Source organism: Salvelinus alpinus, chromosome 6 (genome assembly GCF_045679555.1).
Source record: "Salvelinus alpinus chromosome 6, SLU_Salpinus.1, whole genome shotgun sequence".
Lineage (NCBI taxonomy): Eukaryota > Metazoa > Chordata > Actinopteri > Salmoniformes > Salmonidae > Salvelinus > Salvelinus alpinus.
In genome coordinates this window covers 61,765,188-61,782,051 of record NC_092091.1, presented here as the reverse complement: position 1 = coordinate 61,782,051, position 16,864 = coordinate 61,765,188, and the positions used below count along the sequence as shown (strand labels likewise).

Genomic DNA, 16,864 nt, shown 5'->3' with positions numbered 1-16,864 from the left:
ACACTATTCCTTGTGTTTGACCAACATCCCTCGTCTTTTATTGGCGCTGCCTGCACCAGGTTGGATCTGAATGCATATGGATGTCCGTCAAATTTCTCAAATGTCCAGTAAATAAAAATATTCCCTGTCATTTTCCTAAAGGAAACTCTGAAATGGCATATTGTTTTTATGAAGATTTTAGAATATTCACATGAAAAGCTGTCACCAATTGGATGGAAACCTAGCTATAGACACCCTAAAGACTGGCAAGTGCGCTAATCCAGTCTCACTTTGATTATGCTTGCACATCATGGTTCACCAGCAGCCCCAAATATCTAAAGAATAAGCTACCAGCCAAAAAAGCTTGTAAGAATTGTACTTAAACTCCCCCCTCAATCTCATCTGGAGGTTGAAATTTTTTTCATCTCTCTCTGTAATGTGTCTATCTATGTAATCGTATACAGTATATAGAAAAGTACGTGGAGACCCCTTCAAATTAGTGGATTTGGCTATTTCAGTCACACCCGTTGCTGACGGGTGTATAAAATCGAGCGCACCGCCATGCAATCTCCATAGACAAACATTGGCAGTAGAATGGCCTTACTGAAGAGGTCAGTGACTTTCAACATGGTACCGTCATAGGATGCCACCTTTCCAACAAGGTAGTTTGTCAAATTTCTGCCCTGCTAGAGCTGCTCCGGTCAACTGTACATGCTGTTATTGTGAAGCAATAAGGAGCAACAACAAGCTCAGTAGTGAAGTGGTAGGCCACACAAGCTCACAGGACAGGACCACCGAGTGCTGAAGTGCGTAAGAATTGTCTGTCCTCTTTTGCAACACTCACTACCTAGTTCCAAACTGCCTCTGGAAGAAACGTCAGCACAAGAACTGTTCATCGGGAGCTTTATGAAATGGGTTTCCATGGCCAAGCAGCCGCGCACAAACCTAAGATCACCATGCGCAATGCCAAGCATGGGCTTGAGTGGTGTAAAGCTTGCCACCATTGGACTCTGGAGCAGTGAAAACATTCTCTGGAGTGATAAATCGCGCTTCATCATCTGGCAGTCCGACGGACGAATCTGGTTTTGTCGGATGGCTGTGTGCTCGATTGTATACACCCATCAGCAACGAGTGTGACTGAAATAGCCAAATCCACAGGAGAACGCTTCAGCATACAATGAAATTCTAGACGATTCTGTGCTTCCAACTTTGTGGCAACAGTTTGGGGAAGGCCCTTTCCTGTTTCAGCATGACAATGACCTTGTGCACAAAGTGAGGTCCATACACAAATATTTCGTCGAGATCGATGTGGAAGAACTTGACTGGCCTTCACTGAGCCCTGACCTCAACCCCATCGAACACCTTTGGGATGAATTGGAATGCCGACTGCAAGCCAGGCCTAATTGCCAAACTAATGGTCTTGTGGCTGAATGGAAGCAAGTCCCCACAGCAATGTTCCAACATCTAGTGGAAAGCCTTCCCAGAAGAGTGGAGGCTGTTATAGTAGCAAAGTAGCAAAGACCAACTGCATATTAATGCCCATGATTTTGGAATGAGATGTTCGATGAGCAGGTGTCCACATACTTTTGGTCATGTAGTGGAAGTATTTATGTAGAAAATAGCGACCACAATGGAAATAAGTCCAGACTTTATTGTGCAATCCTGGTCACTTTAAAAAATATTTGTATTTTTTAAACTGACAAATAAAATCGATCAATCCAAACTGTGCAGTGGCCAATTGATCAATGGAAAGAGACATCGGTTACAAAACACCAAAAAGTTTAATGACATTCAGAGATTGTCAAGCCTTCGATACTGGGTAAGCCTACAAGGTAGGGAGGGATGTATTTTCTGTTTGTCGAGATTGACATAGTCTATTTATTGTGGTGTTGAAAACGCAAACCATGATATTTTAGTGCCTGAAATCGATATGCTTTGTTTATTGGTTGTGTGGTGCATTGGCACAGAAACAAGTTCATGGAAAATTTGTTGCATATATTTTATATAATTATAAATATGGCATCAAAATGTTGAAAATCAGATTTTCCCCTAGCTGATCATTGACATATAATTACAATATGAGTGATTAATTAAAAAGTAGCTTTTCTGTGTTGGAATGGTTGGGCATACCCTAACAACAGAATGGTGTCACTACAGACACAGTACAGTTCGAATCCAGTCTGTATCACAAACGGCCGTGATTGGGAGTCCCATAAGGAGGGTGCACAATTTGTCCAGCGTCATCCGGGTTTGGCCGGTGTAGGCCTTCATTGTAAATAAGAATTTGTTCTTAACTGACTTGCCTAGTTAAATAAATGTTAATTTAAATAAAAACATAAAAAATGGTGTGGGTGTATACCAATCATAAAAAATATTAATATTCATATATTCTTTTTTATTCTGGGGGTTTGGAGGGGCCTTCCACTTATACTGTGTTTTAAAAAATGTCAGCTAAAGAATGGTTCCCAGATATCCCCTGTGTACATCTCAAACCACACTGCTACGATTTCTCCCCGTTGTGGACACTCCTATGTCTGATGAGGTTACTCAGGAAGGAGAAGCTCTTGTAACATAGTTTGCACTTGAAGGGCCTCTCCTTGGTGTGAACGGTCTGGTGCTCCTTCACATAGTTTGCTTTAGCAAAACGCTTCCCACACGTGGGGCAGACGTACGGCTTGTCATCGTCCGTCCTAATGCTCGGCCTTCCACGTTGTGACCCAATGACTCCAGAGGAGGTAGAAGCAGGAGCCACCACCCTCAGGTGGTTAGTCTTTGAGCTCCCTCCTTGAGCCATTGTTTGGGTGTTGTTGGGATTGTGTGCTGTGCTATAGGCTAGGTGCTTCTTGTGGTGAACGCCCATCCTGAACCTGTCTGTATTGGTGGGGTAACCATGAGGTAACTGAGGAAAGCTAGACCCAGGTCCAGGCTTTCTATGAACCCAGTCACCAGGCATTAGACAAGACCCTGAAGGAGAAGACAGACTTGCTGATAGACTACCACCAGGGGGGTCGCTCACCACTCTCTGTGAAGGCTGAAGCCCAGGGTGACCTGCTCTGTTCATCATGGATACTGTGGTGTTTGTATCATAGGAACAGGAGGGTCTATCTCTATCAGCCCCAGGCCCTGCTTCATCCCTGCACTGAGACTGTGAAGAGAAGGGTCTGGGCTGCAGACTGGATCCCTGACTGGAGCCTCTGTCTCTCTGATGACCACCAGGACTGAGGTTGTTCAGTCCACCTGTCCACTGGTTGTGTTCTGTGTGGTGGAGTCTCCGTCCCTCGTGGTTCGGTCCCGGTTCCGACTCAGGAAGGAAGAGCGACGGCTCCTGATCCAGAGTTCTGATCCGGGGCCAGGGTTTGTGATCAGTCACTTCAGAGGTCCAGTCTCTCCCGCAAGCAATACCGGATATCAGCAGGTCTTCATGGACTGCAGACTGCAAACACAAATACAACAGAAAAGCTTAAAGGTTTAAATAATAAATGATTTCCTGTACACACAGAAACATGACATTATAAAATGTTTACCACAGTTAAGTCCATCTCTAACACTGTGATTCAAGTACGTAACAATATGGAGCCATTGGAGTTTATTATAAAAAATGGCCATGTGTGTTGATTCAAGAATGAAGTATAATGTTTTGGTTTGACTGAGATAAGGGAAACTCAGTCCCAGAATTTTTATTTTGTCAGTCAGCACAGAGTCAATTTTGTATTTAATTTAAACATAGTTTCAAATGGTCATACACTTACATAAAGAACTGAAGTAGGGGAGAGTGGGGTAAGTTGAGACAAAGGGTTAGTTGACCCACACCTTGTTTCTAAGAAACCAAACACAAAATGAATCATGTGACCAAATATTTAGGAAGAGGTCATCATTTCATGGTCCATGCTATCTTAAATCCTTTGGAAGTCCCAAATCTGACGTTACCCCATTAAAGTTGAAATTTAAAATGTGTACGGTTAGGGTTTAGGGTAGGGAAGTCCAAAGGATTCCAGATAGCACTAACCATTATTTCATGGAGTCTGTGAAGGAAGAAACCACATGGAAAAAGTGGTAAGCAAGTTAGCTAAAAAATAAATTAAAAATAAATAGATTTTCACAAAGTCAAATTCATTTATTGTTGTAAGTTTCATGACGCTTGTATGTAAACCAAAGTAGATCGTTTTAAGATTGTTTTATACATCAGTTGGGGTCTCTATAAGCTTCAATATGAGGTCCTAAACATGGCATGAAAGTGCATCCTTGGAGCCATTTGGGCTAATAATAGTCAAAATGTATGCCTTGGGGTAAGTTGAGCCAATGGCCATGGGGTAAGTTGAGCCAATGGCCATGGGGTAAGTTGAGCCAATGGCCACCATACCCCATACAAATGATGATTACATTTCGTCAGTTTAGAAAAATAGAAAGATGTGGACTGTGGTGTGAGGGGATGACAGAGGGTGGTCTAGTAGGAGAGACACATCAATCAGACAGGCCCGGAGCTTTATCAGGCACATCTGTCTCTGCAGTTCACAGCTCCTCCTCCTCCTCTGTAGGTAGGCTGGAACATCCACCACCGAATGTGTAGCCCCCACCAGGTGTGGTGGCCTCCAGGCACTTACTGCTGCCGAAGCATCACCCAGGTGGGGGCTACACATTCGGTGGTGGATGTTCCAGCCTACCTACAGAGGAGGAGGAGGAGCTGTGAACTGCAGAGACAGATGTGCCTGATAAAGCTCCGGGCCTGTCTGACTGATGTGTCTCCCTCCCTGGCTGTACCATCAACGCTGCCTCCAATCAAGCTACACCTTTACTGAACTGCATCATCATCTAGCTGTGGAAGACCCTCTCCTATCAACTGCCAGCTCCCTTATTTTTTTTAGGTGAGAGATTCTATATGAAAAGCACTATATACAGTTGAAGTCGGAAGTTTACATACACTTAGGTTGGAGTCATTAAAACTTGTTTTTCAACCACTCCACACATTTCTTGTTAACAAACTATAGTTTTGGCAAGTCGGTTAGGACATCTACTTTGTGCATGACAAGTCATTTTTCAAAACAATTGTTTACAGACAGATTATTTCACTTATAATTCACTGTATCACAATTCCAGTGGGTCAGAAGTTTACATACAGTAAGTTGACTGTGCCTTTAAACAGCTTGGAAAAGTCTAGAAAATGATGTCATGGCTTTAGAAGCTTCTGATAGGCTAATTGACATCATTTGAGTCAATTGGAGGTGTATCTGTGGATGTATTTCAAGGCCTACCTTCAAACTCAATGCCTCTTTGCTTGACATCATGGGAAAATCAAAAGAAATCAGCCAAGACCTCAGAAAAAAAATTGTAGACCTCCACAAGTCTGGTTCATCCTTGGGAGCTATTTCCAAATGCCTGAAGGTGCCACGGTCATCTGTACAAACCATAGTACGCAAGTATAAACACCATGGGACCACTCAGCTGTCATACCGCTCAGGAAGGAGCTAGAGATGAACGTACTTTGGTGCGAGAAGTGCAAATCAATCCCAGAACTACAGCAAAGGACCTTGTGAAGATGCTGGAGGAAACAGGTACAAAAGTATCTATATCCACAGTAAAACGAGTCCTATATCGACATAACCTGAAAGGCCGCTCAGCAAGGAAGAAGCCAGACTACGGTTTGCAACTGCACATGGGGACAAAGATCGTACTTTTTGGAGAAATGTCCTCTGGTCTGATGAAACAAAAATAGAACTGTTTGGTCATAATGACCATCGTTATGTTTGGAGGAAAAAAGGGGGAGGCTTGCAAGCCGAAGAACACCATCCCAACCGTGAAGCACGGGTGTGGCAGCATCATGTTGTGGGGGTGCTTTGCTGCAGGAGGGACTGGTGCAATTCACAAAATAGATGGCATCATGAAGAGGAAAATTATGTGGATATATTGAAGCAACATCTCAGGACATCAGTCAGGAAGTTAAAGCTTGGTTGCAAATGGGTCTTCCAAATGGACAATGACCCCAAGCATAGTGGCAAAATGGCTTAAGGACAACAAAGTCAAGGTATTGGAGTGGCCATCACAAAGCCCTGACCTCAATCCCATAGAACATTTGTGGGCAGAACTGAAAAAGCATGCGCGAGCAAGGAGGCCTACAAACCTGACTCAGTTACACCAGCACTGTCAGGAGGAATGGGCCAAAATTCACCCAACTTATTGTGGGAAGCTTGTGGAAGGCTACCCGAAACGTTTGACCCAAGTTGAACAATTTAAAGGCAATGCTGCCAAATACAAATTGAGTGTATGTAAACTTCTGACCCACTGGGAATGTGACGAAAGAAATAAAAGCTGAAATAAATCATTCTTTACTGTTATTCTGACATTTCACATTCTTAAAATAAAGTGGTGATCCTAACTGACTAAGACAGGGAATTTTTACTAGGATTAAATGTCAGGAATTGTGACAAATTGAGTTTAAATGTATTTTGCTAAGGTGTAGTTAAACTTCCGACTTCAACTGTAAATAAATATATTATTATTATTACTATTCATGGGCCGTATGCATTTTTTACTGGTCTATTCTGAGGTAGCTCCTCTCTGAGAAACTCTTCCCAGTAGTGTGTACAGGCGAATGATCTTTCTCCCGTGTGGACTTTCAGGTGTATCTTCAGATGGGGCTGGTGGGAGAACCTCTTCTCAGACTGGGGGCAGCTGTAGGATTTCTCCCCTGTGTGGACTCTCTGGTGCCTCTTCAGGCTGGACAAATGGGAGAAACTGGCACGGTAAAGATGGCAGTCAAACTATTTGTCCCATGTGCATCCTCTGGTGGATCTCCACCTGTTTGGGCAAACGGAAGACTTTCCGACAGAATGAACACAGGAAGAGCTTCTCTTTGCCACCAGATCTACTGATAGCGTTACTACTACTGTAATTTGTCAGTGGGCTTGTGTAGCCATTTACTGTTGAGGCACTGGCATGGTCTGAGGTCTGGTTTAACATTAGGAGAGTGTGAGGAGGACGAAGGCCAGGGAGTGTCTGTGTTGTCACAGGGTCCATGTTCCAGTTGATAGATCCTATAGAAGGCAGGCTGAAGGCAGCACCTGTTAGGGGGTTAACCTGAGGCACCATCAGTCTCTCTGAATCACAACTATAGAATCAGGACGGCTAGCCCAGTCTGTGTCTGTTCTCTTTCGCTGCATACGGACACCTCCCTGTCCCCCCAGACTAAATCTACACCTCGCCCTGGTCTCAGCTAGTCTGTCGTCATGGAGACTAAGTTCGGTTGTTGTTTTATGTTCATCAGTCTGTTTCTGGTTGTGGTTAACAGTGTTGTTCCCCAGCCCAGAGTTGAGGATGCTGACCCATCCACTGACCTCCACTATGTGGCCTCTGGTCCTGGCCTGCTCAGTGATGTCATCCCCCGGGCCCTTGGCTGCACCTGTCTGGGTCTGGGAATCCAAGATGGCCGTCCAGTCTCCTCTGTTAGCCTCCAGCCACTCACCTAAAGAAAGAGGTTACAAAATAGACTTTACAAACATGGCAGAGAAAACTCTACATGTGAAGTTTTTTTTGTTAATTACCAGGTCAAGTTTATACAGTATAATGTGTGTTTTTGGATGTAAACATAGGTTGTATTGATTTCATTTTATGAATGATGAAAATTCAGACAAATTCCCAGGTGCATCACTATTCCCAATGAAGATCTATTACTGTATGTAGGCTATATGTATTTATTCCTTACCTTGCTCTCCCATCGTTAGTCCACTCAGCAGGTCAATGCTCTCTGGTCCGTCTTCTATTGTCTCCTCTTTGACTATCAGCAGATCAGGCTTCCCATCCTCCATGTCTACTGACTGTAAGAGATACAGAGAGAGAGGATGTTGGATCAAGAAATCTGATATGAGCACCCTGCTATGAAGCATCTTCTGATTGGGCAATGAGGGATTGCTATGAGTATAGTCTCGCATTGCCATACCTTCGAAATCACATCGTTGTCACGCCTCCCTTGAAGGTCTGGATAATTTTTGTATTGCAAAAATGATTTGAATGGGCCATGGCTCCCAGGGGCAAGATTCTGATTGGATGTTACAGTTCAAGATCCCTCCCCCATAGCCCTGTTGAATGGGTGCTGTGTGTTGGGGTAGGCCACATTTTGTGGAGAGTTGTTGCGTATGCTGGTTTCAAGTGCTAGTTTTCAAGTTATCAAGTGTGGCCGACAGACTTATATTTATTGAAACTGAAAGTGGATTACGCTAGTAAAGTCAAACGTCACAACACATTCTAAAACGCTCTGGTGACATACACACGTTTTGCCCAGTCGTCCACATGGCTACGCCTTGCTACCACTGGAAATATCTTGAAGATTGCCCATTATTTTGTTTTGGCAAGGACCCAAAAAACAGAGGCAGTGGGAGAACCTACTCAAGTAAGTAAATACGTTATGAAAATGTATTTATTTATTTCAGTACTAGTAGTAGGCCACTTTGTAGGCTAACTCAACTGAGGCGCTATCTAGTTAGCTAACTTTACACCACTTTTCATAAGTGGTCACCAACCTTTCTGAGTCAAGAGCTATCTGATTGGCCTGCGGTAGGCCTATAGGTGCACTTGTTTTAATCTATCTTCAGACAAATGAAATGGTTCAAAATGGGAACACTTTGCCTTTCTGGCACAAGGGCTGCTGAATAAAGTGCACCTACCACCAACAGCGCGAAACAAATAAAAAAAAATATGCACGCAAGGCTTTATCTTTGTATTTTTTACAGAAATGTTTGGTGATCCACATGGAATGCCTTGGAGAATGCATTGGTGACCACTCTGCTTTACACACTGTTTAGCTAAGGGAATTAAATGTAATCAGGAAGCTAGCTTTCTATTAGCTGGAAATATGGATGTAATCATTGTAAATTAAAAACACAGTCTCCAAATGCATTTGTAGATAACAGCCATGGAAGAGGGTGAAATTGCAGCCCCAGCTGTCAGTAAAGGGAGAGTGTAGACTACCGGACAGGGCAGGTCATTTTGTGGCGAGGACATTATGAAAAGATTCTCCAGTTCCAGTCCCTAGAGGAAAACTATGAGGACAGAGAGATAATAGCAACATAATATTCAGTAATGTCTAATTTGAGAATAATGAAGCCTGTGTCTTTGTGATGTTTTCTGTCCTCAGATATGTAAAGCTGTGAAAGCCTCTGTTTGCAGAGAGGTCCCAAGAGACTAATGGCGCATTTCCATATCAGAGTTTTCTGTTTCCATCTACGAGGGCCGGCACCTGTGTCTCACTGGGCCATGGTTCCAGCGGACCTGCTCTCACTTTGGGCCCAAGGCAAGCCACTGGTACTTTTCAGCTAACTGTGAACTTTAACACCTTCTCACAAAACAACTGTGTATACCATCAGGATTTTTTCCATACAATATGTGCTAACATAGGTAGGCCTATCTAGAGTGCATTCGGAAAGTATTCAGACCCCTTGACTTTTTCCACATTTTGCTACGTTACAGCCTTGAATTGATTGAATTACATTTTTCCTCCTCAATCTCCACACAATACCTAATAATGACAATGTGAAAAAAATGTTTTTTGGACATTTTTGGCAAATTTATTAAACATAAAAAACAGAAATACATTATTTACATAACTATTCAGAAACTTTGCTATCAGACTCGAAATTGAGCTCAGGTGCATCCTTTTTCCATTGATCATCATTGAGATGTTTCTACAACATGATTGGAGTCCACCTGTGGTAAATTTAATTGATTGGACATGATTTGGAAAGGCACACACCTGTCTATACATAAGGTCCCACAGTTGACAGTACATGTCAGAATAAAAACCAAACCATGAGGTCGAAGGAAATGTCTGTAGGGCTTTATGGTAGAGTTGCCAGACGGAAGCCACTCCTCACTAAAAGGCACATGACAGCACGCTCTGAGTTTGCCAAAAGGCACCTAAAGGACTCTCAGACCATGAGGAACAAGATTCTCTGGTCGGATGAAACCAAGATTGAACTATGGCCTGAATGCCAAGCGTCACATCTGGAGGAAACCTGACACCATCCCAACGGTGGCAGCATCCTGCTGTGGGGATGTTTTTTAGTGGCAAGGACTGGGAGACTAGTCAGGATCGAGGGAAAGATGGACGAAGCAAAGTACAGAAAGATCCTTGAGGAAAACCTGCTCCAGAGCGCTCAGGACCCCAGACTGGGGTGAAAGTTCACCTTCCAACAGGACAATGACCCTAAACCACAGCCAAGACATCGCAGGAGTGAGTCGATTTGGGACAAGTCTCTGAATGTCCTTAAGTGGCCCAGCCAGAGCCCGGACTTGAACCCGATCGAACATCTCTAGAGAGACCTGAAAATAGCTGTGCAGCGACGCTCCCCATCCAACCTGACAGAGCTTGAAAGGATCTGCATAGAAGAATGGGAGAAACTCCCCAAATCCAGGTGTGCCAAGCTTGTAGCGTCATTCCCAAGAAGACTTGAGGCTGTAATCGCTGCCAAAGGTGCTTCAACAAAGTACTGTGTAAAGGGTCTGAATACTTATGTAAATGTGATATTTCATTTATACATTTTTTGCCAAAAAATAAATAAAAGTTTTTGCATTGTCATTATGGGGTATTTTGTGTTGATTGAGACTTTTTAAAATACATTTCAGAATAAGGGTGTAACGTAACAAAATGTGGAAAAAGTCAACATGTTAGCACATGTTGTATAAAAAAAATACTGTTAAACATCACACACAATGTATAAACCTATTACAATTGGAGCAGGCCAACCCTGCTCGGTGTGCAGGGTTCTGTTTCAGCCCAGCAATAACACACCTGAATCAACTTCTAATGAGTTGGTAATCTAGTAGTGTGCTATTACTCAGCTGGAACAGAAGTCTGTTCACCCAGTAGATCAGGGTTCAGTGGAGGAAGGTTGGCCACCGCTGGTATGGAGTTTGTTTTGTTCACCTGAAATTATGCTTTAGTAATAGTAGCCTACTTGTTACTACTCAATCATCTATTGTTGTTTATACTAAGATATCTAATCTTTACATATGAGTTAGCGTATTTGTACATTATGTAGTGAAGTGTTTAAACTTGATTTAATTGTTAAACTATTATTCAAAATTGATTAATCACATCACAATCCTGCAATAAAGAGGGGAAGGGGTTCTGTCTGTAATGTGTCTGTGTGTCTGTTCTCAAATGAACATGTCCTTCGTGTCTAGCTGTAAGATCTCCAGTCTGTTTTATTTGGTTGTCACTCTGTCTCAGTATCTCAGCTATCTGAATCCATTTGCAGCTTATCATACGGCATGCATCACCAATGCAGCCACAGGCTTATAGTATGATGGCATGACTGGCCTTATGGGCATCTGAAGCAGAGAATATCTAAACTCACACATTGTTTACATGTTGAGCTATACACTCTCAGTTGAAAATGATACCAGTAGACAATGTTTATGAGGCAAACCATATACCAGATTTTGTACATGCCATTTAAGTGCTGACATGTAAAATGGTTTAGTGCAAATCCAACTCTTGTAATTTAGGTACAGTATGACAATAGGGAGTTGACAATTAGGCTATAGGAGATGAGTATTACAGGTAACATATTATGACGTTCATTTTATTTTATTGATTTTAGCAATGTTGCTTGCAAAAAGGTTGCAGTTGTTCCCATAGTATTCAACTCTTTCCGTAGGGTATTCAACAGTTACTGTACATCGTCCGGAGCCTGCTGGTTTTCTGTTCTACCTGATAATTAATTGCATTCACCTGGTGTCCCAGGTCTTAATCAGTCCCCGATTAGAGGGGAAGAATGAAAAAAAGTTTTTAAATGTTTTGTCACTAGTGCTTGTATTGTTGACATGTTTAGTCCTCACGCACTGTTGCTCTTACGGCATTAATCTGGTGAGCATCTTTGGAGCTCCGTCCAAGCAAGGCATTTGACTGGTTTGACGTGTTGCGATGCGTCACTGGTTTACACCGGGTTTCTCACCCCTCTTTAGCTAATTTCTGCCATGGAACTTTGCCCGGCTTCCCGTTTTAGGGAAACCTGGATAGCGACAAGGCTACTATGAGTACTATGCAAAAATGATAGTTGATATAATACTATGCAAATGTGCTAGTTGATTTGATTACTTGACACTCTTCAATGGTTTGATCATTCAAAGCCATGGTCCCTGTCACGCCCTGACCATAGAGAGACTTTTTATTCTCTATGTTGGTTAGGTCGGGGTGTGACTAGGGTGGGTAATCTAGGTTGTTTTTTTCTATGTTGGCCTGGTATGGTTCCCAATAAGAGGCAGCTGTTTATCGTTGTCTCTGATTGGGGATCATATTTAGGCAGCCATTTCCCCACTGTGTTTTGTGGGATCTTGTTTTTGTGTTGATGCCTGTGAGCACTACAGAACGTCATGTTTTGTTTATTCTTTATTATTTTGTTGTGCGGTTCACTTACATAATAAATAAATATGTCGAACCGATATGAGTATGATTACAACGACGATCGTGACAGTCCCACACTTAAGACAACATTTATCAAGACATGGGCCCATATCCACAAAGAGTCTCAGAGTAGGTCTGCTGATCTAGAATCTTTCCAAATAATCTTATTCATTATGATCTAAAAGGCAAAACTGATCCTAGACTACTCCTGCTCTGAGAGGCTTTGTGGATATGGACCAGTGGAGGCTCCTCAGAGGAGGAAGAGGAGGGCCATCCTCCCAAATGAATTTCATAAAAATACATTTTAAACATTTACGAAGTTCTCCTTTTTAGATAAAACTACGAAATAATTGATTGAAACACTGTTTTGCAATGAAGTTCTACAGTAGCCTCAACAGCAATCTGTAGGGTAGCACCATAATGTAGCCGGGGGAGAGCTAGCGTCCTCCCTCTTGTTACATTGACTTCAATACAAAACCTAGGAAGCTCTTGGTTCTCACACCCTTCCATAGACTTACACAGTAATTATGACAACTTCCGGAGGACATCCTCCAACCTATCAGAGCTCTTGCAGCATGAACTGACATGTTGTCCACCCAATCAAAGGATCAGAGAATGAATCTAGTACTGAAAGCATAAGCTACAGCTAGCTAGCACTGCAGTGCATACAATGTGGTGAGTAGTTTACTCAAAGAGAGAGAAAGACAATAGTTGAACAGTTTTGAACAAATTAATTTCTTCAAAAATGAAGGAGAAGCAAGAGAGAGAGTGTCATTTTTTTCACTTTCAGTTTCACCTACTTAGCTAGCTAGTTTAGCTTACTCAAAACACCTGGCTCAAACAGAAGGATGCTATGTTAGCTAGCTGGCTATGACTATCCAACACAATACTGGAACTCTTCCAAGTCAAGGTATGCACGCAAGTCTTTATCGTTGTATTAATTTATTTCCACCGGGGCCCGCCGGTATAAATATAATATTGTAGCGTGTTTACTAATGCATAAGTTCTATTAGCTATGTTGACTGGGATGTTACTTTAGCTAATATGGGGACAACAATGTAGGCTGTGTGTAGCGGTTAGGATATGATTTGAAAAGGTTTCTTCGCCTGGACACATACAGCTGATGTGTTTTGCATTGAAGTCCACAAACGAAGGGAAAGGGTGAGAGGAGGAGAACGCATGGATGCGAGAAGGAATACAACGTGGCTGTTATGAAAGTGAACAAAACAGGGATAAACATACCTGAATTTGTCCAATAGAAACTCTAATTTGCAATTGTTGGACTAATGATTACACCCAAGATCAGCTAGATGTGTCACTGTCTGTCATCTCAACATTTTCTCTCGACCTGTGTGCGGCTACATTGTAAACTTTAATTCATTGGCTAGGTTGTAACAACCTCATGATGGGTATAGGGAAAAATTTTGCATCACGTAGTAGCCTAAACCTATTGATGTTACATTGAACTGGGTGCTCATGAAAAAAAATCGGCCTCCCTCATCATCAAAACCACAACTGATATGGACCTAATACCATAAAGACAGTTCACAGTGGGCTCACCTCAGTGAGACTGTGTGTGGTCCTGTGCTGCTCAGCTGGTTCCTCTGTTGATTCAGGTGTAGTCTGGTTGTCCTCCATGACCATGGTCCACTCAGGGTTTCCAAGACCCTCCTCACACCCCTCCTCCTTCACCAGGAGCACCTCTGGACCCTCCTTCTCCTGGAAGAGACAGGTGATACAGATTATTACACAGACATACACTCCCTCAGGTACGTACATACGTCTCTACGTTTGAGTCCTATGTTGTAGTTACAGAATTACTTTATTGTTCAGAAAGTATTCACACCCCATAACTTTTTCAAATGTTGTTTACAGCCTGAATTTGAAATGGATTACATTTAGATTTGTTGTCACTGGCCTACACACAATACCCCATAATGTCAAAGTGGAATCATGTTTTTGGAAATGTTTACAAATTAATTAAAAATTAAAGGCTGAAATGTCTTGAATCAATAAGTATTCAATCTATTTGTTATGGCAAGCCTAAATAAGTTCAGGAGTAACAATTTGCTTAACAAGTCACATAATACGTTGCATGGACTCACTCTGTCTGCAATAATAGAGTTTAACATGAAATTTGAATTACTACCTCATCTCTGTACCCCACACATACAGATAATTGTAAGGTCCCTCAGTCGAGCAGTGAATTTCAAACACAGATTCAACCACAAAGACCAAGGAGGTTTTCCAATGCCTCGCAAAGAAGAGCACCTATTGGTAGAGATTGAATATCCTTTTGAGCATGGTGAAGTTATTAATTACACTTTGGATGGTGTATCAATACACCCAGTTACTACAAAGATACAGGAGTTCTTCCTAACTCAGTTGCCGGAGAGGAAGGAAACAGCTCAGGATTTCACCATAGTGACTTTAAAAGAGTTACAAAGTTTAATGGCTGTGATAGGAGCAAACTGAGGATGGATCAACAATATTGCAGATACTCCACAATACTATGCTAATTGACAGAGTGAAAAGAAGGAAGACTGTACAGAATACAAATATTCCAAAACATGCATCCTGTTTGCTACAAGGCACTAAAGTAATACTGCAGAAAATATGTCAAAGCAATTCACTTTTTGTCCTGAGTACAAAGTGTTATGTTTTGGTCAAATCCAATACAACACATTAGAGTATCACTCTCCATATTTTCAAGCATAGTGGTTGGTGGCTGAATCGTGCTATGGGTATGCTTATAATCGTTAAGGACTGGGTAGTTTTTTAGGATAAAAAATGTATTGAATGGAGTTAAGCACAAGCACAACCCTAGCGGAAAACCTGGTTCAGTCTGCTTTCCACCAGACACTTGGAGATGAATTGACCTTTCAGCAGGACAATAACCTAAAACACAAGGCCAAATCTACACTGGGGTTTCTCACCAAGACAGTGAATGTTCCTGAGTGGCTGAGTTACAGCTTTGATATAAATCTACTTAAACATCTATGGCAAGACCTGAAAATGGTTGTATAGCATAGATCAACAAACAATTTAACACAGCTTGAAGAATTTTGAAAATAATAATTGGCAAATGTTGCAAAATCCAAGTGTGGAAAGCTCTAAGAGACTTACCCAGAAAGACTCACAGCTGTAACCGCTTCTACAAAGTATTGATAAGGGGTGTGAATACTTATATAAATAAGATATTTCTGTGTTTAATTTTCAATAAATTAGCAAACATTTATAAAAACATTTCACTTTGTCATTATAGGGTATTGTGTGTAGACGGGTGAGGATTTTTTAAAATTTAAACCAGTTTCGAATTCAGGCTGTAACACAACCAAAATGTGGAATAGATCACAGGGTATGAATACTTTCTAAGGGCACTGTAAATATATTGTGGTTAAATATGAGTGTGCTATGATAAGCCATCAGACAAACCTGACTAAACTATTTTGATGTGTACAGTTGTGGCCAAACGTTTTGAGAATGACACAAATATTGATTTCCACAAAGTTTGCTGCTGCAGTGTCTTTAGATATTTTTGTCAGATGTTACTATGGAATACTGAACTATAATTACAAGCATTTCATAAGTGTCAAAGGCTTTTATTGACAATTACATGAAGTTGATGCAAAGAGTCAATATTTGCAGTGTTGACCCTTCTTTTTCAAGACCTCTGCAATTTGCCCTGGTATGCTGTCAATTAACTTCTTGGCCACATCCTGACTGATGGCAGCCCATTCTTGCATAATCAATGCTTGGAGTTTGTCAGAATTTGTGGGTTTTTGTTTGTCCACCCGCCTCTTGAGGATTGACCATAAATTCTCAATGGGATTAAGGTCTGGGGAGTTTCCTGGTCATGGACCCAAAATATCGATGTTTTGTTCCCCGAGCCACTTAGTTATCACTTTTGCCTTATGGCAAGGTGCTCCATCATGCTGGAAAAGGCATTGTTCGTCACCAAACTGTTCCTGAATGGTTGGGAGAAGTTGCTCTCGGAGGATGTGTTGGTACCATTCTTTATTCATGGCTGTGTTCTTAGGCAAAATTGTGAGTGAGCCCACTCCCTTGGCTGAGAAGCAACACCACACATGAATGGTCTCAGGATGCTTTACTGTTGGCATGACACAGGACTGATGGTAGCGCTCACCTTGTCTTCTCCAGACAAGCTATTTTCCGGATGCCCCAAACAATCGGAAAGGGGATTCATCAGAGAAAATGACTTTACCCCAGTCCTCAGCAGTCCAATCCCTGTACCTTTGGCTAAATATCAGTCTGTCCCTGATGTTTTTCTTGGAGAGAAGTGACTTCTTTGCTGCCCTTCTTGACACCAGGCCATCCTCCAAAAGTCTTCACCTCACTGTGCGTGCAGATGCACTCACACCTGCCTGCTGCCATTCCTGAGCAAGCTCTGTACTGGTGGTGTCCCGATCCCGCAGCTGAATCAACTTTAAGAGATGGTCCTGGCGCTTGCTGGACTTTCTTGGGCGCCCT

At 42.1% G+C, this 16,864-nt stretch overlaps 1 protein-coding gene across 3 annotated transcripts in view; it reads right to left on the bottom strand.

Annotated features, from left to right (window-relative positions):
* Window positions 1-1,615: 1,615 nt before the first annotated feature.
* Window positions 1,616-16,864, bottom strand: part of LOC139577637 (uncharacterized) — a 28,253-nt gene continuing 13,004 nt past the window's right edge. For 2 of the 3 annotated variants that reach the window (XM_071404775.1, XM_071404776.1), the window contains exons 4-7: window positions 13,934-14,092; window positions 7,676-7,787; window positions 7,308-7,435; window positions 1,616-3,412 (exon numbers count right to left, since the gene is read on the bottom strand). In XM_071404775.1, the coding sequence (XP_071260876.1) occupies window positions 2,480-3,412; window positions 7,308-7,435; window positions 7,676-7,787; window positions 13,934-14,092 (1,332 nt within the window). In that variant the 3' untranslated portion in view covers window positions 1,616-2,479. Of the gene's footprint in view, window positions 3,413-3,728; window positions 3,797-7,307; window positions 7,436-7,675; window positions 7,788-13,933; window positions 14,093-16,864 lie in introns of all 3 variants that reach the window. The other variant, XM_071404778.1, reaches the window with a different exon arrangement.